Source organism: Phodopus roborovskii, unplaced genomic scaffold (genome assembly GCF_943737965.1).
Source record: "Phodopus roborovskii unplaced genomic scaffold, PHOROB, whole genome shotgun sequence".
Taxonomy (NCBI): Eukaryota; Metazoa; Chordata; class Mammalia; order Rodentia; family Cricetidae; genus Phodopus; species Phodopus roborovskii.
In genome coordinates, this window is record NW_026126571.1 from 17,525,808 (window position 1) to 17,552,504 (window position 26,697).

At 40.5% G+C, this 26,697-nt stretch overlaps 2 protein-coding genes across 2 annotated transcripts in view; one reads left to right on the forward strand and one right to left on the reverse strand.

The window, feature by feature from the left end:
* Positions 1–458: 458 nt before the first annotated feature.
* Positions 459–26,697, reverse strand: part of Herc3 (HECT and RLD domain containing E3 ubiquitin protein ligase 3) — a 107,724-nt gene continuing 81,485 nt past the window's right edge. Inside the window, exons 23-25 of the mRNA XM_051203186.1 lie at positions 3,683–3,866; positions 3,439–3,541; positions 459–1,046 (exon numbers count right to left, since the gene is read on the reverse strand). Of these exons, the coding sequence (XP_051059143.1) occupies positions 838–1,046; positions 3,439–3,541; positions 3,683–3,866 (496 nt within the window). The 3' untranslated portion in view covers positions 459–837. The remainder of the gene's footprint in view (positions 1,047–3,438; positions 3,542–3,682; positions 3,867–26,697) is intronic.
* Nap1l5 (nucleosome assembly protein 1 like 5) lies at positions 15,666–16,122 on the forward strand. The gene is given in 2 exon segments (XM_051203185.1): positions 15,666–16,034; positions 16,037–16,122. Coding segments are annotated over 2 exon segments (453 nt in total). The 5' UTR covers positions 15,666–15,667.

A 26,697-nucleotide genomic window follows, 5' to 3' on the forward strand; every position in this document is an offset into this window, starting at 1 on the left:
TTATTAATTATACCATTTGGGGGCAATATGTAGACAAGAAAATGCAACTTGCTTCAAAAGCAAGGTGAATGGGTCTACTAATTCATTGTCTGTCCAGGTGTCATGGCTAACAATACACATGCAGCCCACCTGCCACCTGACGCCGTTGTACGTGTCTTTCAGGAGGCCCAGGCAGTAGGCAGTCACGGAAGGCTGCAATTTCTTCCTGACCTATTTTCTTTAAGCAGGGCATATTTGTAAAGTTTCCCATAAAGTCTCAAGAGCTATGACAAGTAATGGACCCAGACTCAGTCTTTTGGGATTGGGAGTTCTGAAGAAGCCCATGCTGCTGTGGGCTGGAGGGGGCTGCAACAAGCCATGCATTTCCAAAGCTGCAGAAAGAGGGAATGCTCTGCAAGGCAGGCAAGAAGGGATATGTCAATCAATCATCTTGGCAGAGAAGAGAGAAGCTAGGGAAAGAACAGGGAAGCATGGAGAAGAAACATCAGGGCTGAGACACATTTGAGAAACAAAAGCTTACAAACCTACAGCAATTTAATCCAGCAGATCCCAACACATTCACAGACAACGGAACAACAGGTACCTTGGTTTAAAACAAAACAAAGCAAAATCCAATCCACCTCCCATACTAAAGCCACTTTTTGGGCCAGTCCCCAACCATTGATTTTTCAAAAAGACTATTTACTACTGAACCCCAGAAACACACTGACGGGCATTTAGGATTCAGAAGTCTTAATCCACTTAGACAATAAAAAAATAGAAATCACTCCCTGTGATATTTTGTATCAGCTGCAATGTGGTCACTGAGGAAGGACATGTTGGGTGAGCTGGGGAGCCTCAGGCCAAACTAAAACCCTCATAATTGTCGAGGGCCTGGGTCAGCCGAGCCCTCATCATCTCTTTGCTGCTATAGTTAGGGAGGTCAAGAAGGTTGTAGCAGGTGTGGGCCACAGGCAGGTACTCCTCCCCATTGGTTGTGGATTGGATGACAATCTGCAGACTGGCCATTCCATAGATGGGAATCCGGTCGCTGCCTGTCAGGAACACTGAAGAGAAGAAAATGGCATCAAAGGCTATGCAGTCTTTCAGGCAACAGAGAAAGGCATGACACCCTGTGGCTTCCATAGGAACTACACATTATTTATGTACCTGCATGGCTTCCATAGGAAATACACATTATTTATGTACCTGCATATCTGCACCAGAACCCTGGATGCTTAGACATGGCTCTAGGACCTTCTATAGGGTACATGTCCTCGCAGATGAACCTTCACCACAGCAAAGCAGTAAGGAATTGTTATAGGAAAATGTGGGCCCTTCTGTACAAGAAACCAGCAAAGAACTCAAGCCTCTGTGACTTCAAGATCTCCTCTTAACTCAGACATCTGAGAACAGAGCCACCTGGCTGCCGTTTCCAGTTAGGGACCTTCATTTCTTTCCCTTTCATTAAGGGGGAGACCTGACCTACACTCCTTAGGCAGTTCACTCTTGTGATACATTGTTACTAGGTAGAGATAAGAAAATCTGACCCACATATTCCTAGGCAATTCACTCTAATGATACATTGTTACTAGGTAGAGATAAGAAGATCTGACCCACACACTCCTAAGTAGTTCACTCTAATGATACATTGTTACTAGGCAGAGATAAGAAGATCTGACCCACACACTCCTAAGTAGTTCACTCTTGTGATACATTGTTACTTGGCAGAGAAAATTGAATTCTCAAGCACAGACATAGCTGTCTTCCCCTGTGTCCTAGTACTGCAGAATGCCTTTTGTGGTTTTTTGGTTTTTGTTTTGTTTTGTTTTCCACTTTGGATGTGCTAGGAATTACCACAATTAAATCATTAACCATTTATTTATTTCCTTTCCTTTTTTTTTTCTTTTTGTGGTGGTGCTGGGGTTTGAACCCAGGGCCTTTTAGATGCTAGGCAAGGACTCTGCCACTATATTATCTGACAGCCTTCACCAGCCATTACAAATAACCTGCCATTGCCTAAGGCAAGTAAACATATAGCCAGTCTTGCCAAAGTTCCAGAATTAATAATGCAACAGCAATGAGCAGGCAACAAACACCCTAAATTGAATGATCTTTAACTAGAAATGCTTTTTTCTAAGGAAACTCCCAGGAGTAGAAGGAAGGCTTCACCTGAAAGAGACAACAGCTTTCCACGTTCACTTGGCAGCCCAACCCTTCCTTCATCAACATGCAGGACACTACTTCTCAACAGCTCTTGTACACAAGCAGGAGTTCTACTGTGAGATACCATTATGTTTTGGTTCCCCCCCCTCATTTTTGCTCCATGAGAGCAGCAGAACCTAGAGATAAGTTTTGCATCAATATTAATATCTGCTCATTTTTAGAATGCAAAGAAATTGATTGTTAAGTCTTTTTTCTTTCATGCTGAAAAAAAAAAAAAACAAAAACAAAAACAAAAAACACCACCTGTAACCCTGTATTCTATCTGTAATCTATTCACTGGCTGGTTGATAGGCCTGATTACTGATGTCGCTAGGAAGATCCAACTATTTCTTTTTGTGTTTTCTTTGTTTGTTTGGTTTGATTTGGTTTTTCGAGACAGGGTTTGTCTGTGAATCAGTCCTGGCTATCCTGAACTCACTCTGTAGACCAGGCTGGCCTGGAACTCACAGAGATTCACCTGCCTCTACTTCCTGAGTCGTGGATTAAAGGCATGGGCCACTACCATAGGTTGATCCAACCATATCTAAAAGGCTGGATTTGATCATGGAAAATAGCTCCACTTTACTCTCTAAAGCTACTGTCCTACTCAAATGTCATGCAGCCTGTTACAAAGGATGTTACATGGTATGATTCTATTTCCAAGAAATGTCTGTAACAGATAAACTCAAGATGAGGAATGATGCTGACAGGGCCGGAGTTTCTTTCTGAGATGTTCTAGGATAGGCTTACTACCCTATATACACTAAAACCCCCTAGCTTGGACACTGTAAACAGGGAAAGTGCATGTTAAGCCATTCATATCACAACAAAGCTTTAAGAAATCAGATCTTCTCAGTTTCATCTAGAATCTTTCCAGATCAATCTTTTTAGATTGGGGTATGTGAGCAGACTGTCACTCTGTTGTTTATACTGACCTTAAACTCTTGGGCCCAAGAGTCTCAACCTCCCAAGTGGCTGGGGTTATGCTTATAATCAGTGCTTTCACCTAAAGTAACTACTATTGTTAGAGAAAGTGAAGATCAGGGAAGTGACTCTCTATTGGTTACTTTTATCTTCTTGTTTTGCATATGTGTACCAAGAGCCTACAATATATTTTATCAATACACTGCAAATACATCGAAGCTTAGTTTTCTTTGTTATCTAGCCCTTTAGAAGTTAATCTTTACCTGTGAAATATACCATCATGCATGACATCACACTAAAATATGGACAACCCATTGATGTGACACTTACAGAGAAACTTTTTCTTCTTCTCTAAGGGGAATTCATGGAATGTCTCCCAAAATAGTTTCACAGTGGGATGAGTGCTTGAATAATCGCCCCTGTAGATGGCAGTCTGTCCAAAAGAGAAAAGAAAACAAAACATGCATCTTGTAGAATCAGGACAACATTACAATGCACATTGGGTACCACTTGCATCACCGGGAGGCAGGAGACCTCAGTGCACCTGCAGATGCTGCTGCTCTCCAGAGCTTACCTCTTCCAGTTCTTCCCAGTTGTAGTTGCTGTTCCCCACCATCATGGCCCGCAGTTCTGCAGGCTGGAAGAGCTCCAGGACTTTGCCCCCACACACTTTCAGGAAGCCACTGGAGAAGGCTGTGTACCACTCATGAACTGAGAGTTGGAAAACATAATTCACATAAGCATCCACGAATTCTTGCCTGTGGGAAGACCAGAGAAATGTGGATGTGGTACAGAGTCTCATGGGCTTTATGGAGCTGCCTTTGATTCTGAAAGTGATGGGAAGGGCCTTCCATCGGGCCAGTGCCTAAGGGGTGGTCTGGAAGGAAAGCTACTTGATGTTTATGTCTTTGTGCCTTTCTTTTGTTTGTGGTTTTTAATGTATGCATGTGTACATGTATGTGCATGTAGAAGTCACAGGACAACCTGTGGTATCTATCATTCCTCAGATGTCATCACCTCATTTTACAACACCGAGTTTATCACTGCCTGGGACTCTCTAGCCCAGGGACTGACCAGCAAGCTCTATGGATTCACCTGCTTCCATCTCCCTAGCGCTGGGGTTACTGGTGCACTATCATGCCTATTATTTTTATGGGGTCCTGCATATCAAAGTCAGCATGCCACATTGCAAGGCTGTCAAAGAGATTGTAGATACTGGAGGAATAGGAAAAGGAGCTTGGGATGCCTGCTGGAGTATTTTCCTGTTACCAAGAGAACAGAGAAACAAAGAATGAACAAAGAAGAGATGGCAGAACTGTATGACAGAAATCTCAGAGTAGAACGGCATCAGAGAATTAACTAGATCTGCATTTCTCCACGTAAACAGCATCTTGGGAATGCTCAGTGCTAACCAAGTTCCTCAGTGTGCAGTAAACCACACCAGTGTTCATGTAAATTGATACCTTTGCCCTCAAACAATGCTACCAAGAAAAAGCAAGAACATCGCCCATTCCAGGCCAGGCAAGTTACATAATCTATCTTTACCTCAGTCTTCTCATCTGGGGGATGAGAAAACAGTTAAATATAAAGCTGCTTAGGACTAAGACTAGTTTGAAACCGTGTTAGCTGTTCTGTCATACCATTTGAGGAATATACATACATACATACATACATACATATATATCTGATACGTGTATGTCACATATAATTACATCATTGAAAATAAAACCAATGTTGGGAAAAATGTCTTTGTGTTGATGTACCTGTTTATTATAAAAGCTTAAAATGTGAAATAACACATCAAATGGGCAGCATTTTATGCAAAAGACAGAGGCTGGCATTGGAGGCCTCTGTAAGAAACTATCGGGAGGTAAGAAACTATCGGGAGGAACACCCACTTCTCACAAGTCCAGTGTTGGTTAGGTTAACTTCTCTTATGTGGCAGGGAGGGAAACTCACTGCATCTCTCTCAGCACCTCAGCGCTACATCTAGTCTCCATCTCGACAGGGGGCCAATAGAAGAAGGCCTGTAAACATGGGAGGAAAGGTGGCCCATTGCCTTTGCTTCTACGGAGAAAAGGCTGAGGCAGCAAAGACAGAATGAATAACTAGCCTGGTTCAGATGGCTACTAGTGCCAGAGCTCTGGCTTTTCATTCTTAACATTGTTTTAGTGACAAAGGGCTCAATTTACATGAATGCTGGCCATTCTGGCTTCATTTACATCACACTAAGAAGCTTGGTCTGCCTTGAGCATTCCTGAGATCCTGTCTTGGATTATGGATGTAGTCAATTTTGTGATGTAGGTCCTATTGCATGAGGATTACTGTGGAAACAGGGCTACCTGAGTCAGAAACCTAGCTTAGCAGAGCACTCACCCCCGCCGCCCCTCCCCCTCCCAATCCCCCATCACCACAGGGCTGTGTATTGCTAGACAGGGGCTAAAAGAGCTAAGATGGATAGGCAGAGTCAGGCTCTCTCTAGCGCTGAACTCAGCTCTCTGTTTCCACCATTCCCACTTAACTGAGGGTCACTCCTTGGCTTGGATGCCTTCCATTCCTGGAGGCCCAAAGTAGCAGAACTTTGGGTCAAGTGGGAACCTACCTGGACCACTGGTGGCAAAGCCTGTGCGGTCTGGCAGAGCGCTCTAAAGTGACTGACTCTTGGCTAGCTTTGTCCTCCCTCGGGCCCATACAGCATTCAACTGTATAGGGGGAACTGCCAAGAAGCATCACTATTTTATTTTTTTAAACTATATTTTTGTATTGTGTTAAACTGTATTCTTTACATGTTTTTGCTTTTCACTTATTTCTTTTCTTTAGCTAGTCATTTATAGCTTCTTTGAATTGTAATCAGATATTATCTTTTGCTATTTGCTCTTTCTTGGTTTTTATTCCCTTCCTTCTCTTTTATTTAACTTGTTTCTTCCTTCTCTCCTTCCCTACCTCCTTCTTTATTTTATTCTTCACTGTTATTACTTTAACCATCACATATTTGTAAACTTCATAGTTTCCTTGATATTATTTTTCCTAAGATTCCTTAGTATAGTTGTTGAATTTAGTTGGATTGATTGCATTTGTCTATCTAATTTATTTTGCTAATGTTCTTAGAGCATTTTGTTTTACTCTCTCTGGCTGGTACTGGTAGCAGAGCCTGCAAAGAAAAGCTGGTCCCACCCAGAAGACTCTATAATAAAACCAGAAAAGACACACCATCCCAGAACTCACATAAACTATACCTGGAAACAAGCAGAGGCCAAAGAGGCAAAGCAGCAAAATTTGTTCAAAGGTTAGCAATTCTCTGCAAATCTGAGGATCCTGAAATGGTCAAAATGCCAAATAACTCAAAAGTCTAGGGTTTTCTTTTGGTTTTTCTTGGGTTTTTTTTTTGTTTGTTTGTTTGTTTTTTGTTTTTGTTTTTAAATGATCAATGCCTTCAAAGATCAAAGAAAGAGATGAATGAAGAAGTCATTCATCTAGATTAGAAACTCAATAATTTGATTACAGTGAAACAAGCAAAGAAAAAGAGAAGGGGGGGCACTGAGCATATAAGGATGGGAATGAACATGAGAAAAAACTTGGGAATAAAAAGATAGCTTACTAAATTAAACAAAAACCCCAATGGTTACCATTATCAATAATATACTACACCAGGCCGAAGAAAGAAATCAGGATGGACAAGATTGAAGAATTACTAATTCAGAGAGTACTCTTTACTATGTAAAGACCTCTGGGCCATAACGAAGACCACAAATTTATGGTGTAAAAGGAGGGGCTGAGTTAGAGAATGAGTTATTGAATCATTTTCCCCCCATATAATTCTCCAAATCTAGGGAAAGAAACAGACATCCAAGCACTTGAGATATTTCTTCAAGAAGAGGTAATAAAAGTACGTATGTGCTAAACAAAAAGCAAACACTACTGAATGAAAGGGATCCAGAGGGTCAGATAAAATGAAAGTGGATGAAGGTAGGCCATCCAAACCAAAACCATGAGAAAAGAAACACCAGAGCTAAACTATACCACAGAACAAATGGACTTAACAAGGGCACATAGAGAACATTCCATTTGGCAGCTGTGGAGTAGACACTTCTTAGCAGTCCACAGAACTTTTCCTCAAACAGAATAATTTTAGACCATAAAGCAAGTCAATACATACAGAAAAAAATGGGAAATTTTCCTTGTATCTCATCAGGTAATAGAAAGAACTCAGAAATCAACAGTAGGAGAGCTACAGAAATTAAGACAATGCATGGTGGGCGAAAAATACACTTTGAATGACCAGTGGGTTATAGAAATCAGAGAAAAAAAATAATAATTAATACATTCAAAGGAAAACCAAAATGCAACTTACCACATTAGGGACACAGCAAACTAGTTCTAATAAGGGACTTTAGAGCCATGAGCTCCTACATTAAACTTCCGAGATCTTGCCTGGACATGGTGACACGTGCCTTTAATCCCCAGCATTTGGGGAGGCTGAGGCAGGTGGATCTCTGAATTTGAGGCCAGCCTGGACTACATAGTCAGGTCCAGAATAACGAGAACTATTATACAGAGAAATCCTGTCTTCATAAACCAAACCAAACAAAAGCAAAACAAGAAAACAAACAAAAACAAAACAAAGCAAAAAATTCCAGAGATCTCTAATAAATAACCCAACATTGTAGGAAAATAAGAACAAGACAAATCTAAAACTAGCAGATAGAAAGAAAACAGTAAAAATCAAAACAAAATAATCAATGAAGTGAAGACTAAAAACAACAGGAAAGATCCTGTTGTGTGTGTGTGTGTGTGTGTGTGTGTGTGTGTGTGTATGTAACAGGACTATAACCAAATTTATGTGGAGTGGGAACAGAGTGAAAGCACTTACTCTATATAATCAGGGCTGAAACAAAGGGTGTCCACACCCCCCAACTTTTATTTAGTTTGAAATCATATCAAGAGCAAAAGGCAAGAAGAGAAATAAAAGGACTATAAATAGAAAAGGACACAGTATCCCTATTTTCAAACAATATGATCCTATTCTTAAAATGTCATAGACTCCACTACAAAGCTCAGATCTGATAAATATTTTCATCAAAGCAGCAACACACAAAATCAATGTACAAAAGGCAGAGGCTCTTCTATATACCAATATCAGACATATTGAAAAATAAATCCAACGGAAATGAAATTGTCAAAGAAATGCCTGCATTGCTGTATTGACTCAACTTTTGCCTGTAATTACTTTCCTTTCTTATCGCTGTGATAAAATTTCCTGACAAAAGCACGTAAGGGTAACAGGGCTTTTTTGGGCTCACAATTGCACATGCATCGTGGCATGGGAACCACAGCAGTAGGAACGTGAGAGAACTGGACACATTTCATCTGCAGTCAAAAGCAGAGAGCAATGAACTAATAATGCATGCTAGAGCTCATTTTCCCTCTCCATTTCATATAGCTCAGCATCCAACACCCAAGGATTGGTCCTGCCTATAATTACAGTGGGTCTTCCCACATCAATTAAGGTAGTCAAGACAATCCCACAGGGCATTATCAGAGACGAACCTTAGTCTAGAGAGTCAACCACAGGTGTGCCCAGAGGCTTGGCTCACACTCCCCCCCCACACCCAGGTCCCAGTTGACAATTCATACTAAGCACCACAATGTGCTTAGATAGATAATAGATGGCATATACATATATATGTGTTATTACTCATTCAGTCATAAAGGCTAAATTATATCATTTGAAGGAAGATAGATGGAATCAGAGATAATGTTAAATAAAAATACCAAGCTCAGAAAGACATATACTGCATCTTTTCTTCCATCTGACTAATGTAATCTAGATTTAAAAAAGAAAAGAAAAATAGATATGAGGGCAGACAAATAAGCAAACAAACAAACAAACAACTATTTGGGAATAGAAAAGGACAAGTGGGAATGGGTAGAGAAGGTAATGAGGTATTTAATATCATCAGAATTCATTATATACAAGCCTGAAAATGCTATCATTAAGCCCATTACTTAAAATGCACAGTAACATGTTTACTATGGATTTTAAATATAAATGCAGTTATAGTACTATTCCTTGTAATTTTTAATTTTAACAATCTTAGTACTATATGTTGTACGGTATTTTGCAAAACTACTTTTGACCTCTTGAGCGTCTTCCAAGATAAAAAAATTTATGCAAATGCCATCTACATCAACATGTAACAAATAAAAGGTGCAATAGGATGGATAATGAGAGCAGGCAGGTTCGAATCTAGGCTGTGCTATGTTCTATACCTAACTATTGAACCATTCTTCTTTCTTTAAAAGTTGGATATGTTCTATTCTTCCCTTACAGAGAAAACAATTCTTATCCCATTGACATCATATGTATTTGTTTTCAGGGTTATTTTGGCTCTCCTTTTTGTTATCTCTTTCATTCTGATTTCAGGCTTGCTACATTCTTGCTTTTCTAAATCCTTGAGGTGCCTTATTAGTTTCTTTACTGGGTCTCTCGTTGACTGCCCAACAGCAGTGTCCACTGCTACAAGATCAGCACTCTGCAATCTCCAGCTATGCTAACCACTTTCATTGGTCTCAGGAAAATGTCTGAAAGTTTTTATTTCTCTTCAGACTTCAAGGACACACTGTTTCTTTAAAAGAAGGACCCGCAGAGTCCTGCCTGCTCTGTTCACAGCCCCTGAGCACCTTTCCCCATTGTACAAACTTGGGCAACAACAAACTTCCTCTAAACAAGCAGCCTAAAAACTCACATTATACACAAAACCTATGAAAGAAGTCTACATGCCTAGGTCTCACAGCTATATCACAAATATGAAAGGACAAGTCAATATAAATCTCCCTTCAATGCCAATGCCATCAGCCCTACAGAAGCATTCTCTACCAAAAAGTATCTAGATGAACCCTGGGACAGAGAGTGTAAAAGAACAATCATAAACTTCATGGGATAATTCAAAAACAGATAGAGTGACACACGGGGGTAGGGGGATAATGGGAGGGAGGGAGCCCAAGTCAACTGGGAACACTGTGGGCTTCAAAGCCCATGGCCAGAGACACCCCCTCCTCATGACTGTAGTCTTGCTATTATTGTTATGAATCATAATGTAAGTTCTTCTGGAGACACAGGTTTGTCAAGGAGGGGGGTCATGGCCCACAGGTTGAGAACCTCTATAGGACCAGAACTGATAGAATGAATGAATACACATTAAAGAGGGATTTATTAGAGTAATTCACAGGCTGTGCCCCCACAAATCAAACAATGGCTATCTCCAAATGGACAGAACACAAGAATTGTTCTGTCTGCAGTCCTAATCTGGTGCTGGATGGAGTCCTTGAGAATTCCTAGAGAGCCACTGATAGTATTTGTCTACACCGGAATCCTGAAGTAGGTTCTAATACCATCAACATAATGCCTCAGAAGCAGGAAAGATGAACTTTCTGGAGAAAGTGAGAAGTGAGTGCAAGCAGGCAAAAAGCAAAAAAAAAAATTCCTTCCTCTATGTCCTTTTACATGGGCTGGTATGTCACTCTACCACAAATGGCCCACTCAAGAGAACTCCTTCACAGATGTGCCCAGCTGCTTGGATTTTCAGGGATTCCAGATGCTGTCAAGTTGACACCCAAAATTAGCCATCACAATAACCAAGTTAAATCATGGTCTTTAGGGTGAGGCATACATAGAATGGAACCTTAGAAAAGGGACCAATCTATATGTACATGGATGCCGAAGAGAAGGCATCCAGCACAAGCTCAAAGAGAGGCTTGGTGCTGCTCTTCCCCTCACAGAACTCCAAAGGAAAAGACCCTACTAAGACCTGTGTGGACAAGAGTTCATCACGAATCACCTCATCTATTCTATTACTCACTATGCGTTACTGTAGCCCTATCATGTACCAGGATGGATAAAGCCCACCAAATGAGACATGTCTAGACAAGTACTATATGTACTGCCCACACCTTTTAGAAGTCCTAATCTAAACCATATTAAGGGTCATGTTAAAAGCATGCCAGCCTGATTCTGGAATTTATATAAAAGGCACAGAAACTAAAAACAGCAAAAAAAAGAACACAGTTAAAGCATTCATTATCTAAATTCAAGGATGAAGCTGTGGCTGTGAAGTCCAGTGCTGATGAATGACCCAACATGCAAATGAGCACAATAGAAGAAAAAGTCAGAAACAGAGCCACACCTATAAATGCAACAGATTTTCAACCAGTCCACAAAGGCAACATGGCAAATTTAAGTAGCACCATGCATAAAACTGGACATTGAATGCACAATAAATAAATAGCCATATACCTACGTAAAAGTTAATTCAGTACGTGCCACAGCCTAAAATTGAAGCTTAACCAATCAAATTCTTAGGGGAGAATTTAGGGACTAAGGCTTAATGGCCTTGGAATTAGAAAAAAACTTGTTGGGCATTATGCTCAAAGCTCAATCCATAAAAGAAAATTTAGCCAGGTGGTGGTGGCACCTACCTTTAATCCCATCACTCCAGAGGCAGAGGCAGGAGGAACTCAGTGAGTTCAAGGACAGCCTCCAAAAAAAGCAACAGAGAAACTCTGTCTTGAAAAAAAAAAAAAAAAAAAAAAAAAAACAGAAAGAAAGAAAAAGAAAATTTAACAAAATGAACTCAGCCCCAAAATTTAGAGTCTATTTCTACTTACTTAACATCTACTTCTGATTTCTATTTTGCCAGCTGGGTGGTGTTGGCACATGCCTTTAATCCCATCACTCCAGAGGCAAGAGGTAGGAGGATCTCAGTGAGTTCAAGGACAGCCTGGTCTACAAAGTTTCAGGATAGCCAGGAATATTACACGGAGAAACCCTTTCTCAAAAAACAAAATAAAAAGAACCAAAAAGTCAGTCTAGAAAATGCTTATAAAATACATATTTCACAAAGAACTTGTATTCAGAATACATAAAAAAAAGACAAGACTCAGTTAAAAAAAAAAAAAGAGAAAATAAGCAACAGACAGATATAAGAATGGTAAACACACACATCAGTAAATAATCAGAATCATTAAGGGTACCAGGGCACTCACAAGGTCTGACCTACATACTTAAGACTCTATCTCAAAGCAGAACATAGATAATGACTACAACTTTCATACATTACTTGTATGAAAGCAAACGAGCACAGCCATGTCCACAGAGTGTGATAGTTATTTATGAAGTTAAATATACCAAATAATACAGCATTTCTACTAGTAGGTATCTACAGAAAATAGATGTATTCATATAGAAATCTACAGACAAATATTTATAGTGGTATTATTATTCTTGGTTTTTTGTTTGTTTTTTCAAGACAGGGTTCTTTTGTGTAGCTATGGAGACTGTCCTTAAACTCATTCTGTAGACCAGACTGACCTTGAACTCACAGAGATCTGCATGTCTCTGCTTCCTGAGTGCTGGGATTTAAGGTATGTGCAATCACTGCCCAGCATATTCCAATTTTTTAAAGCTGCGAATAATACTGTTGAAAATATTTCTCAACAATACAGTGGAACAAATTAGTAATATGCATGACAGTCCAGATGAATACCAAGTACATTTGCTTGTGAAAATGACAGACTCCAAAGGGCTACATGTGATTTCATTCAGTTAAAAAATACAGAATTATTAAGACAGTAAATAGATCGATGTGCCATGTACAGAATTGTAGAAAGGCCCCAAGGGTATTTTAGGGTACTGCAGTTCCATGGTCTTACATGAATGCATTTGTTTGTGAAAGCACTCCCCAAATCTTTAGAATGAAAAAGAAAAGAAAAACAAAACAAAACAAAACCCCTAAAAAACTTAAAAGGCCCAGCAAGATGACTCAGCAAATGAGTCATTTTGCTCTTAAACCAGAGACCTCAGTTAGATCTCCAGAAAACATATGGTACTACAGTAGTACCGACACAAGTTCACACCATTGAAAATGTAACTACTCCATTAACACATAAATAAAATAAATATAATTAAAAAAAAGAAGAAGAAAAAGGGAGAGGAAAGGAAAACAAACTAAAGGTCTCAGGAGCACATTAAAATACATCTTTGTAAATATTTACTTTCTTTGGTAAGAGGCATGAGGATGTTTGATTTAAAGACATTATGCATAATTATCACTTGCACATTAATGCAATGATTTTATAAAAATTATTCAGTGCTTACTATGTACTGAAAGATTGTAGTTTGCAGAGCAAGGATGTGGGAAAGGGGAAGGAAAATAGTTCTTGCAAGCAGAATATAGAAAATCACAAAGAATGGACGTTGACATAAGTGGAAACACCAGGAATTATGAGAACAAGAAAGGTTACTATGGCGATGGGGCTGATGATTATATGCTAAGCTGATCTTGTTAAATAGGGCTAGTTACTGAATCATCAAACCTTTGTGGAATAACTGAAGGCTCTAAATGCACAGCCAAGAGAAAGCCAGAGTATGAAAAAAGGTTCTCACAGGTCTTGGCCAACAAGGAAATAGCCCCCAACCATGGAACAAATGGCCCCATATAAACAGCCCTGTCTGGGTCATACCTGGCCAACGGACAGTCTGGGGACTATCCAAGTCATTCTATGGTTTTTCCTCTAAAGAAAAACAGGATAAACCTGGGTGACCTCTCAAACATGAGATTGTACTTTGTAATCAATCATCTTGTGCCCCATGCATGTATGCTGATTTGCAGTTTGTCTCTATAAAAAGAACCTGAACTCTTTGGGTGGTGTGCAGCTTTCCCCGAGATTGCTGTCACCCGAGTGCACTTGTTCAATAAACACCTCTTGCTTGTTGCATCTCCTGGTTTTGGTGTTTGTGTCATGGGGCTCTCCCACTGGCCCATCAGGACCCCAGAATTAGGGTCCAACATTACCAGCACTAAATGATTTACATATAATTAATTTAATATGTCTAAGAACCAAAAGATAGAAATTCCTTTCAGAATTCATAAGCAGAAAACTCTGGCAAGACCCAACACAGAGAAAGAAAAAACACCCAAATCAGTAACAAATGCATGCTCTGGAAACAACTTATTCATGCCCTACCCTTTATTCAAGAAACTCTGAGGAGGCAGGAAGAACCCAGAATTTAAGGGCATCATGATCAAGGGTTAAAAACTAGCCTGGGCTGGCTAAATAAATAAAATAATTCTCTAATTCTGGCTTGTATGGGTAAGAAATTAAAATGTCCAATTATCAGAAAACTCTTTTCCAATGCTCTCACAAGCAAATCACACACAGATTCAAAGAGCAGATGGTTAACTGTGAAGTGTTTGGTGACAAATGGTTGTATGTGCATCTGTCGGTGCAGAAGGACCAGTAGGATCAAACACACGTGTAGTGAGATACCTTGTCCGTGCCTGTGGCATAGACCACGCCCATGGGGGGGTGGAGACAGGGCCAGAAATGACCTGGGGTAACTGAGGAGGAGGCTCAGAGAGCTCTTTTGCTTGCAGCACGGGGACAGAACTTTTGGAGGCACCCTTGGGACCAGGAACCTGCTGGTGTTCATCTATGTTGTGAGTTATTTCTCCCTGAATAAACATCTATTCAGCCTATTTGTTTCTCCTGATCCTTATTAAACATCAATACACAAGCTTTTCAAGATGCATTAAAAGAATCTCTTCTCCCTGGCTTTCCTGGGCATGTCTAATCTGCCACCCTGAGGCTGCATGCCTCCCAGGAAAATGATGAATTGGGCCCTACACATTTGGAGATGATGGCGTCTTTCACAAGGTTACAAGGTTGGACACACGAAAGGGTTTCATTTCCTTCGGTTCACCTTGCTTTACTCCTTTTCATAGGTGCTACCAGGAAGCTTACAGCGCTGAGATTTCCTACACAAGCACTTTTAGAAGTAATTCCAAAGTACCTTCTGTGACAATTTGCCACTAGGATATATGTAACTAGGTTTAACCGAGATGGCTGGCAGAGGGCTCTAGGAGCCCAAGATGGCCTGTGCAACAGGTAACACGCAGATACGCAGTTCTGCAAAGGAGTGGGAGGAAAATGGTTCTCCTGCATTTCTGTTTTCTGGTAGTGCATTTAAGACGCAATCAAGATTCTGGAAGGAAGGTACCCACACTCAAGATCGACAACATCAGCTATGGCGTATTTCCGAACAAAATGGTTACCAGGTGCATTGCGGATTCAACAGGCTGAGATGGAAGTGGGGCAGGTACATGGATGGTAACCAGTCTGGGGATGTAAAAACAGGTATGGAAAAAATACAGTTTCAGCTTCAAACTGGTTCCAGCCAGTTTGCAGGGAAGGGGGGGGGGAAGCTGAGGGCTGGGTATCTAAGTGGTTTTGAAGACCTCGGAGAAAGCAGCATAGCAACAATTTGGTGCAATATGTGTGCACAACCATCAGCTGATCACACATAGCCATTCATTTGCCCTGAGCCGCGAAGTGGCAGCTCGGACGTCACCACAGTCACAGCCATCGCATTTGCTGCATCTTTAGACTCACTCTGGACTAGCCGCAGTCACAGCAGAAGGACCTCTCTGGACCAGCTTAGTCGAAGACTGCATAATCACCAGACCACTGTGGTAAACCAGCCGAGCCAAGCCGAACACTAGCCATGGCCGACCCTGAGAAGCAGGGACCCGCTGAGAGCCTTGCCGAAGTCGAGGTAATGGAGGGAGCCCCGGGTAGCGAGGATGCGGCGACCGCCAAAGGTGGGGCTGCGCCCACCGCCGAAGAGCCACAGGCTCCCGCTGAGAACGCACCCAAGCCCAAAAATGACTTTATCGAGAGCCTGCCCAATCCTGTTAAGTGCCGAGTTCTTGAACTCAAAAAGCTACAGAAACACTGCGATAAGATAGAGGCCAATTTTAACAAGGAGTTCCAGGCTCTGGAGAAAAAGTACAACGAAATCTACAAGCCCCTTCTTGCCAAGATCCAGGAGCTCACTGGAGAGATGAAGGGCTGCCCGTGAACCCCGGAGGAAAAAATGACGACTAGGAAGAGGAAGACGAGGAGGAAGAAGAGGCAACAGCCTGCGCGACGGGGGGTCCTGAGTCCGCCAATAAGTGAACGCAGCACAGCTGACCGGTGATAAACCCACCCACCCCCTTTTATTTCCGATGTCCGCAGCGGCAGACTTTAAAAGGCTCAGGTTTTGCCCAAAATACAATGTGTATCTATTCTGATATTCCTAAATTTAAATTGAAACACGTAGATTTTGGCTGGCCCATTTTTAATCAGACTTCTATTTGTGTAAAACTGATGCCAAAAGACTTTTTTTTTTTTTTTTTTTTTTTTTTTTAAGCCTAATTAAGCTTAATTCTTTTTTCTTCTCCCTGCTCTTCTGTGAGAACTGGATTTATGGTCAGTTAAATGTGAAGTGTGTCACACGTTGGAATCCATTCATCACACTACACCTCAACACCCAAGCTAAGACTGAACTCTTCTCGATGCTTAATTCTTTATTTCTTTACATGTTCCAGCGAAGAGGGAAAGGAATTCAAGAAAGACGTCATCTTTAAGACTTTTGCTTTTGCAAACCCAGACATCAGCTTTACACGCTGGAGCTGGAGGAGTCGTGGCATGGAGGAAGCCTGGGCTGAGGGCATGACACTACTGTTTATGAGGCTAGGGAAACTGCCATTTAAAATTGTGGAAAATGTTTTGAATATTTGAATTGACAGAAAGAACACGATTCCAAAACAGAGGGTGTATTACATGTATTATATTGTCACACATGCTCATTTGCTATGGACTATGTTACCTGTTTCCTTGATAGTGTTTACAAAATCGTACAAGTTACCCCAAATGTTTTCCCTTATAGCATTTTAGAAATATAATTCACTTAAAGAGATGTAGAATGTAGCAATTCTGTAAAAGCATGTGTACCCAGTGTTGTGTAGTTTGACCTTTGTGAAGTCTTTTTGTCTTGTAGCTTTTAGCAAGTAGCTATGAAAACCACCCGAATTCCTCAATGAAGCTAAAGTTTGGAGAAAGTATATACACTTGAAGAATCAAACCAAGTATGTATCCCCACCCCCAGCTCTGAATAGAAAGGGTTTAAGTTTGCTTATATCAGCTGTGCCTTCATTATTTTGCTATGTATATGTGACACATTAAATGGTGCATAATCAAATTTTATTGCCTAAGGAAGAATGGCATACAGGAAGGACTTTTGGGAAAAGACATTAAATGTAAAGGCCTTTAGCTTCTTTGTGGGTTTTGAATTTATCTGTGAACCAATGTTCTGTAAAGAGTGCAAACGTAAAGTTGTTTGCTACTGTGGTGTTAACAAATCAGTATTTTCAGAAAATAAAAAACTTGTTATTCTGACTGCCTGTCGTCTTCTCATCTACAAAAGTGGGGGTAACAGTTCCTTCTTCACAGATACTATGAAGGGGCTCTGGCAAGGCTAGAGACACACAGAGCTGCATGCTCTGACCAGCAATCATTATTTTATGTATATGATTAGCACAGTTCTCTCTGTCTCTGTCTCTGTCTCTCTCTGTGTCTTCTGGCCATCAGTCATACCAATGTACCACTGCTGGCTACTTGCTTTTTTTTCTTTTTTAAAGAATTCAGGGATGTTTAGGATAGAGGTCAATTTCATTTCCTCACTGAGCTGATCGCAAATGTGTGTCTCCTGAACTGCTATTTAATAGTGCATCACAGCTGTACCATAATATCAGCAGGACACCATCTCCTCCAGGCTAGTAAAACACTGCTTCACAGTAAACCATTTTAACCCATGAAAGGCCAAACTCAGCAGAGCCCAAAGTAACCAGCAGCACACATTATACATTCAGTGCACACTCTCAAACTGTGACGCAAAAATCTGCAGCCCTTAAAGGCTCACAGGGTAAGCTCTGTGCTGCGCATCTCTGCTGGTCTGATGGCTCACATACATGCACACATAGGCACTTCTTTATTGTACATACATGTAAACAAATGCTGGCTTCATTGGGCTGAAACTTACATAACATAAAACATTTTAAAAGCAGCAGTTTCAGATATTCACAATATTGTGCAAACACGGTCTTGAAGTCATATTTTACAAAGTATTTTAGAAGTTCACACAGCATTAAAATGGATCAATGCTGTATAGAATCAATCTTTAAAGTAACCTGTGTATGAAAGAAATGCAAGTATCTTTAATGATACTAGAAAGACAAAGAGACATAGGCATTCTTATACGCGAATAAAAATGAGCAGCTTGATACAATTCATTAGCAAAAGCACCCAGCAAAATTACTTGTTAAGAGATTCAAAATGCCATACTTTAAAATTTTTCCCTTGGAATTTTATCATTAAAAAAAAAAAAAAAAAAAAGCAATTTTAAAGAAAAAAAATCTGTTTTTATACGAAAGCTATTTTAGAAACTTTGAATGAAAATGGAGAAGGGCTGAAAGAACATATAAGCAAAAACACATTTACATAACAGACTACACAGTATTACAGGCATGCAAGAGGGGTTTTTGTTCTTTTTTGTTTGTTTGTTTGTTTTTGACAGACAGAGCCTCACTATATAGCTCCAGCCTACCTTGGAACTCACTATGTAAGCTGGCCTCAAATTCACAGAGATCTGCCTGTCTCTATCTGCCTGTCTCTATCTCCCAATTCCTGGGATAGCAGGCATGAGCCACTATGCCCTACTCATGAGGGTTTTATCACATCTTAAATACGGCATATGCATTATATTCCCTGGTTTAACATTCAGACATTCAATTTCACACATTTATAGTACACATTTAACTATGCCAGCTTTCTTTTTGAGAAAATTATTCAGTGTGCCTGAAAGGAGAAACAGTAAACTCTGCAGTCCCTTTTTTCCCCTGGAGGACAGTATGGTTACCCCCACGCTTTTGGTGGCTCTTTTTGGTGGCAAGGTGCACTCCTGGAGCACAGGCCCCAAATCAGGTCTGTTACTTATAACGGTAGAGCTGCACTATGTGATATAAATCTCTGGGTTTCAAATTCATCATCTGCCCTTTTGAGCAGAACTGGAATCTAACGGCATCAACTTAAGATCGTTTTTCCATTACTGGTAATAATATGCTATGGAGTATAAAAAGCACTTAATTACAGGGAGTGAAGCAGTACAGTGCAATCCTGATGTGACTACCACTATGGAGAGACTCGGCTGACACCAGTCTTGTCCTTGGATGCATGTTAAGTCATGTGAATGGGATTTGGAGTCTGTCTCTTTCATCCAAAGCAGTCACGACAGCAAGTATATTGTTACTGACACAACCCTGAGTTCCAACCCCAACACTAAAAACCCAACAGCAGCCCATAATCCTTTCACTAACCTTGTCCTGTAAGAGGTCACAAGAGCTCCATCTCAAAGGGGTTCTGCCTTATACTCTAGAGCAGTGGCTCTCAAGCTGCATTTGGGTCCCGATCCCTATCATAGGGGTCTCCTAAGAACATTGCAAGATACAAATACTTACATTATAATTCATAACAGTAGCAAAATTACAGTTATGAAGTAGCAATGAAAATAATTTATGGGTGGGGGTCACCACACCATTAGGAGCAGTAAAGGGACACAGCATTAGGGAGGCTGAGAATCATTGCTTGAAAGGAAGAAATTCTCTATAGACCAGGAAAACCCTAAACAAGCCTCAAGTGGGTTTTTCTACTTGGTGTGATAGCATTAGATTGCAACCTCTTCTCCACTAAGATTTCCAGCATTAACGCTTATAAAAATGAACAGTCCATTAAACCCCAAAGGGTAGCTACTGGAAGTGAACATATTGGAATTCCTAGAAAGAGATGCAAGCCTGTGGGCTGGGCACACGCTTCTTCCACACCTTACTTCTCACATAACCTCACCAAGGCATCCTTTCATGCACACCCTGTGTAATGCCTTTTACAAGGACAGTAGAGGTGACTATGCTTCCCTGAAATTTGTGAGCCACTGAAACATACCAATTAAATGGAAGGCAGGGCTATGGGAATGTTCATTTACAAGCCAGTCGGTGAGAAGCCAACCAAGGTAAAACAACCTGAGGCTCACAACTGGCACCAGATAGGGGCCAGGGGAATCTTAAAACTTGAGTCCTCAGGCTGTGGGATATACTGGTATTGCCCATAGAATAGTGGATGAAATGAACTGGGTTTGAGAACAGGCAGTCACGTTTACTCTGGAACTGACAGTTTGCTCATGGATATGGATACTGTGAAATTCGGGTAACTTTAGGAGCCACTTAAGCAACCTGCACTATGAGAGTTCACAAGATGAAACGGAGTTTATGTGTTTTGTGCTGTTGCTACTCTTAGGTTTATGCACTGTCCCATCACAGCATCCCACAGTAGGCACTTTGTAAGAGCAGCATTGATGTCAAAGCGGGAGGCTGGTAACTGAAAAGCTAGTAAGAAGAGACCAGGGATACCTTTTAAACAAACATAGGCTCTCCTCTAAGGGCAGGTGATCACTGACCCTGCAAAACACTGGGTTCAGCAAAGCTCATTATGGCACATGCCAGCAAGAGACCAAACAGTGTGAGAAGGTAAACAGTGCATTCTGGACCTGCTCCGCTAACACAGCTGCTCTACTAATAAAACGGCAGCGACTCTCATCACCTGAAAACGGAAACCTAGCTTCTCTAATGTGGAAAGTCTTTTACAAACTAATCCCCTACCTAAGCCATGTAAGCTGTACAAGCGAAGCTTCCCCAGCAACACCCCACTCCTCTTCTCCTGGAGTAACAACCCAGGCCCATCCATCACTCTACGAAATGCACTTTCAAATGTTTGCTCCCTATTCTCCGTTAACAGGCTACCACTTAGGTGTGTCCCCCAAGGCGTATTTGTTTAAGATAACTTCTATGACTGTCTTCAGATTAAACCCTGGCAATTTAGGCTTTCCTAGCCTAGTTATAGATGAGGGAACAGCTCATCTACCTACACAGTTATATTTCAGTATCCCCACAGTTTGTCTTGCGATTGTTGACTCAACTGAAGTATTGCTTTAGAGAAATGTCTACTACATAAGGGAAATGTTAGAGAAATAATTTAATAACAATATAAAAAAGGATTTGTAAGTGCCTAAAACTGCTTCAACTACAGACTATATTGCAAAACTGCCTGGCCTGAGCTGGATCACTTCTCCCCTTCAAGTACACCAGACACACAAGGCACTATGAAGACTCAGCAGGGCATGAACTATTTCAGTGCCCCTTTCCAGGCGTCTTGTGTACCCCAGTGTTAATTTCCAACAAATCACACACACACACACACACACACACACACACACACACGTACGTATGTACATCTGAAACCAATTAATACAAAAGGTAAGACATCTTATGAAAGACTAGAGACTATTTAGCCATGCATCTTGGGGATGCCTTGATGGAACACACTCATATATGTTATTTCATCACATGTAAGCTTTAAATAATTGCCTGGGTATTATCAGTCAAAGCTGTAGATATTCAAAGTAACAGAACTTCCCTCAATGAGCCAGCTTTATTTATAGTTTGTTACCTATTATATAGCTACCCAAGTTAGAAACTGACATAATCAGACACTTGTTGACTGTGCCATTTATATATAACTAACTTGATATTTCTACAATGTCCATCCTGGCCCTTGCTGTTCTTTACCAGAGCAAACTCTACAGCCTCCTCTCAGGCCTCTGTGCACACTATTTCTATAAATTGTCTTTCTAAACCAGAGATGGATTAGCTTTCAATCCCTACTCAAGGATTTGATAATCTTCATTCTAAAATTCTCACACCCACTCACAAATCTTTGACGATCTCTATCATCTTATCAATCCGGAATATTCTTACTCACATATCCACTCTGCCTAAAATGTGTCTCCACATTGACATTCTTAGGTGTCTTATAAAAAGGCTGTTGCTTCTCTCCTAGTTCCATGACATGTGATATGTAATTCATACAACACGTACTGTAATCTGTTACATATTTGTGTACATTCCCAACCCACAGACAGAAGGACAGGCAGTAGTCATCTTCTACTGCCCGGCACACGGTAAACACTGAGTGTTTGTAAAGTCAGTAAATGTCTGTGCAGATTATCATACTTCAGTGGAAACCTAAACAAAATCTAATATTTATATTCCTCTAACAAGATAATTCAATGACTGAGCTACATCCTGAAAACTCAGCTAAATCTTTTAACCTGAATTACAGATCTCACCTTAAATATGCTAAGTCACCACTATGATATCCAGAGATGTGTGTGTATCATTTTTTTTTTTTTTGTCCAAAGATCCCCAGTTATAGTCCTTGCTTACTGTGACTTACCTTAGCCGATAACAGATAATAAGACACCCATTTCAGAAGGAAATCTGATCCACACTAAGAATGAAACACAGGCTGAGAGAAACAATACAGGCAGGCCCTTATAGATTTCCCCATACACTCCACTAGTATTAGACATACTAAGGAAGTTTCTATAAGGCCCTGACCAGAAATGATTTACAAGTATGATGGGGGATGTCTTTCTGTACATATGTTTCCCTTATTTGTTAATGAATAAAACACAGTTGGCAGATTTAGACAGAAAGATAGGCAGGGTGAAGAGTCGAGGAGAATTCTGGGAAAGGTAGGTGAGGAGAGCCTACCAGAGTCAGGCTCCATTGTACACCACTAAAGGAGTAACAGGTCTGGACCCTTCTCAGGTAAGATAAGACCACATCGAAATACTTAGATGAATAGAAATGGATTAATAATTAAGACAGAGCTATTCAGTAAGAAGCCCTAGCCATCAGACAACAGTTTATAATTAATATAGCATCTGTGTGTTCATTTGGGGCAAGGTGGCTGCGGAATCTGGGGGCGGTGGAGGGAGAGGGCGGATGCCAGCAATGTCATGTTACCAGAAGGAGACTCAGAGACCACACAAAAGCTCTTATTCTCATAATTTACATTATGCAGCTGCTCTTCACCTGTATCCCACCATAAGTGAGCACATCTCTGAATTCTGTGACCCATTCAGTCAAATTAATCAACAAACACCAGATATACAGACCAATTAGTCAGAAGCATAGGTAAAGTAACCTGTATGAGTGTGGGATGGTGCTAGCTTTGAAGACTGAGCCCCAAGATAGGCCTGACACTGTCTTCAGATAGAGATGCTTGAATATAATATGCATTGTCCCTTCAGGAGGCACATGTGTAGAAGCACGATCCCTGGCTTGCAGAATTACTAAAAAGTAAATGGGTCACAACGGAACTAACCTCATCTATGGGTTAATCCCTTAAAGAGTTCATATTAACTGGGCTGTGAGGAGGTGGCCATAACAGAGGAAGTGAACCAGTAGGGTTTATCGGTGAAGGATGTATCTTGCCCCCGGCCTCTTCCAGCCTTGTTGCAAAGTATCTGCGTGTGAAGATGTGTCATTGTAATTGGTTTACTAAATGACCACCAGCTAGTCAGGAGAGACTAGGCTGGACTTCAGGTCAGAGAGAAAAGCTCAGAATTAATCTAGGCACACGAAAGACACCAGCAAGACACTGATAAAGTTGGATACGGGGTACTGCGGACAGATAAAGAGCCACATGACAGAATGAAGATTTAAAAATACAGATTAAGTTATAAGAGCTAGCTGGAGACAAGCCTAAGCTAAAGGCCAGGCTTTTGTAATTAATAAGTTTCTGTGTCATTATTTGCAGGCTAGGTCCTGATGAGAAACTACTACTTATTACACAGTCTCTCTGCATGTCTGGCTACCATTGGAAAGGCAGCTTTTATGTACCACACCAGGCTATCACAAGGTTCCACCAGTTCAGGTTCAACTGTGAGCTAAAAATCTACTCTTTGTTGTTTTTCTCAGTTTACTTGTTGTGCTAGTGATAAAAAGTCTATCACTATAACACAGATCGGAACGCAGCTGGATTAGTGAGCAAGGAGGAGCTACTGTCTACAACAGTATTAATTGCTTGTTGACTGGGAGGGGAAATCCTGACAACTTTTGGTTGTTCTTATGAATAATTACTTTCCTAAAGTAATTATTAAGAAAGTAATTATTCATAAGAACACAGCAGGGAAAGCTCTGAGTCTACATGCACACACACACTGATAGCATTTATTTATTCAATACATATTTTCATAGCATTTCAGTGCCAGGCATTCTGCTAGATGGGAGGAAACCCTGTGCTGTCTATTTATTTTACTCCAAAAATACCATCCTATATATCATTATAGTCTCACAACTATCCAGTAAGGCAGGCAGAACAATTTTTATCATCCTTGCTTTACAAATAAGATATCTAAAGGCAAACAGTTTGTGTGACTTAGTGAATTAGAATCAAAGCCATGAAGATGTAAATCACTAAATCCATGAGTTGTGGAATATTCCTTTACAATGTGTGAAAATGTGTCACTGCGATGGGTTTAATAAAAAGCTAAAAGGCCAAAAGCTAGGCAGAAGGTACAGGCAGGACTTCCAGACAGAAAGAGCTCTGGGAAGGAGAAAGGAGGAGTCACCAGCAGGATGCACAGGAAGCAGGACATGCAGGAGGAGAGGTAAAAGCAACAAGCCACGTGACAACATCTAGATGAACAGAAATGGGTCACTTTAAGTTATAAAAGCTAGCTACAAACAAGCCTAAGCTAAGGGCAAGCTTTCACAATGAACAGAAAGTCTCCATGTGCTTATTTGGGAGCTGGCAGATGGGACAGAGAAAGACTCATTACACACAGCGTACAACGTGGGACCACCAATATCTAAATAATGCCTGAAAAGCTTAAAAAAAGTTTGGAACACAGAGTCAAATGCAACTTCCTGTTGACCACAGTCTCTCAGGTAGGCTCAGAGGCTTACAAAGATGAAGCTACCAGCTGTTGCCTGCAGAGTGGAGCCAGATGCCAGGGCCATGTGCCAGGACCATGTGCTAAGCTGAGCCACGAAGCAGGTGACATAGCAGTTTAGGATTTGTCTTACACAATCAGAGAATGCTGCAGATACTCAGTAAAGACAGATCCAGACAGAAAAACAAAACAAAAAAAAACCTCTAAACAGTTATAGTGTGTTTTAAAAAGTGAGTAGACTTATAAAAAGAAAATAAGTACAGTCACTGAAATAAAATAATAAATAAGATAAAGTCTTCAAAGAAAGAATAAATTCAAATAAAAAGGATAAGCCATGAAAAGACGTAAAATACACAGAGTCTAGATTCTATATGGTATTTTGTTAACTTTGCATTTTTTAGTTGCTGGTGAGCAAGCTACAAGATAGGTGACATACATTTTACCTGCTCAAATATAACACAAAACCATTTATGGGTGGCTTGCGTACAATGCACAATCCATACTTTTGTTAATGGACATATATATGTTACCTTTGAAACTTCACATGTTTACAGAACAAGGTGACCAGACAACAATGAAAATGGGTGGCCCAGGTGATCCAACCTATCAGAGTGTCTCTGCTACAGTTTCCTCAGAGTTCTACATCTAGAATTGCTCCTGGCTGAGATGGTTCAGGTTCACAGACTATTCCAGCTATGACCACAGATACGTCTTGCACTTAACTATTGCACCGAGACTGAACAACAAATGTTATGGCTAGCTCTTCCAAGACTTGCCCATTACGCTAATTTTCTCAGGGTTTCCCCAAAGATGCTATTGCCCCAGACAACAAGAAGTAATTTAGAGAACACAGTGCCCACATTCCCAAGAGGTGGAATGGATAGTTTGAGGTTGTTTGGTGGGTTAAGAATGTTTGTCATCATTTAGGGGTACTAGTTACAAATTATTACTGGTCATGGTCAGGGAGAAAGCTAAGAGTATAAGAGCTTATACTTTGGGGTCTCTTTCTGAATGAAAAAATGGGGAGTACAGAAATGATGGGGTAAAAGGGTGAACTGTTGAGTCTACTTTAGAGCAACCACTAGCCTAAGATATTTTACATTGTTATAGATTTATGAATATTGATACAAATTTAAAGTTATTTTTATTATAATATATATGTTTCTATCCTTGTTTAAAGTATTGTATCTATGCACCTAATTTATCAATGTAATATAAATTTCTAGTCCTTAAAATGTATTATTACAAATTATTTAGAATAATAAAAAGATATAGGTTAGTAGTTAGTCATCTATAACAATCAAATTTATAGCCATGTTTTATATGTTTACAAGGTCAAACAGAGAGATATATTTTTAGATAGATGGTCTTCAAACACTTCAGAGAGCTACAGAATATGGCATTTAAGATGTTTTACTGACATAAGACTTTTCATGCCAATGAGACACCTCTGCTACTGACAGCACCAATCTACTTCATAGAAGAAGATGGGCACAGAAGAACCTCCAGATGTAGTTTGCTTTCTTTGAGGCAAAAGCTAGCCCCTGGGCAAAGCGGGACACTAAAGAAGGCAACTGCCAAACTTTGTCAAGACAAGATGGGGCAATGCTTCAGAAATCCTGCTTCATAGAAGTCAGATGCTGTAGGCCTCTAGGCCAAAGATGGATGCCAAAGAGTAAACCTCCAGGCAGCCAGTGTTTCTGTCATTTCTCACAGTTTTGGAAGTTGCTTGCTCTGTACTTCCTATTTACTCAGGTATTATTACCTCCTTCTCTGGACTCTAATGGGATTGAAGTCTTGATAGTTACACTTACAGTTTTTCTTACTCCAAATTCTAAAAAGAAACTCACAAGAGGTGT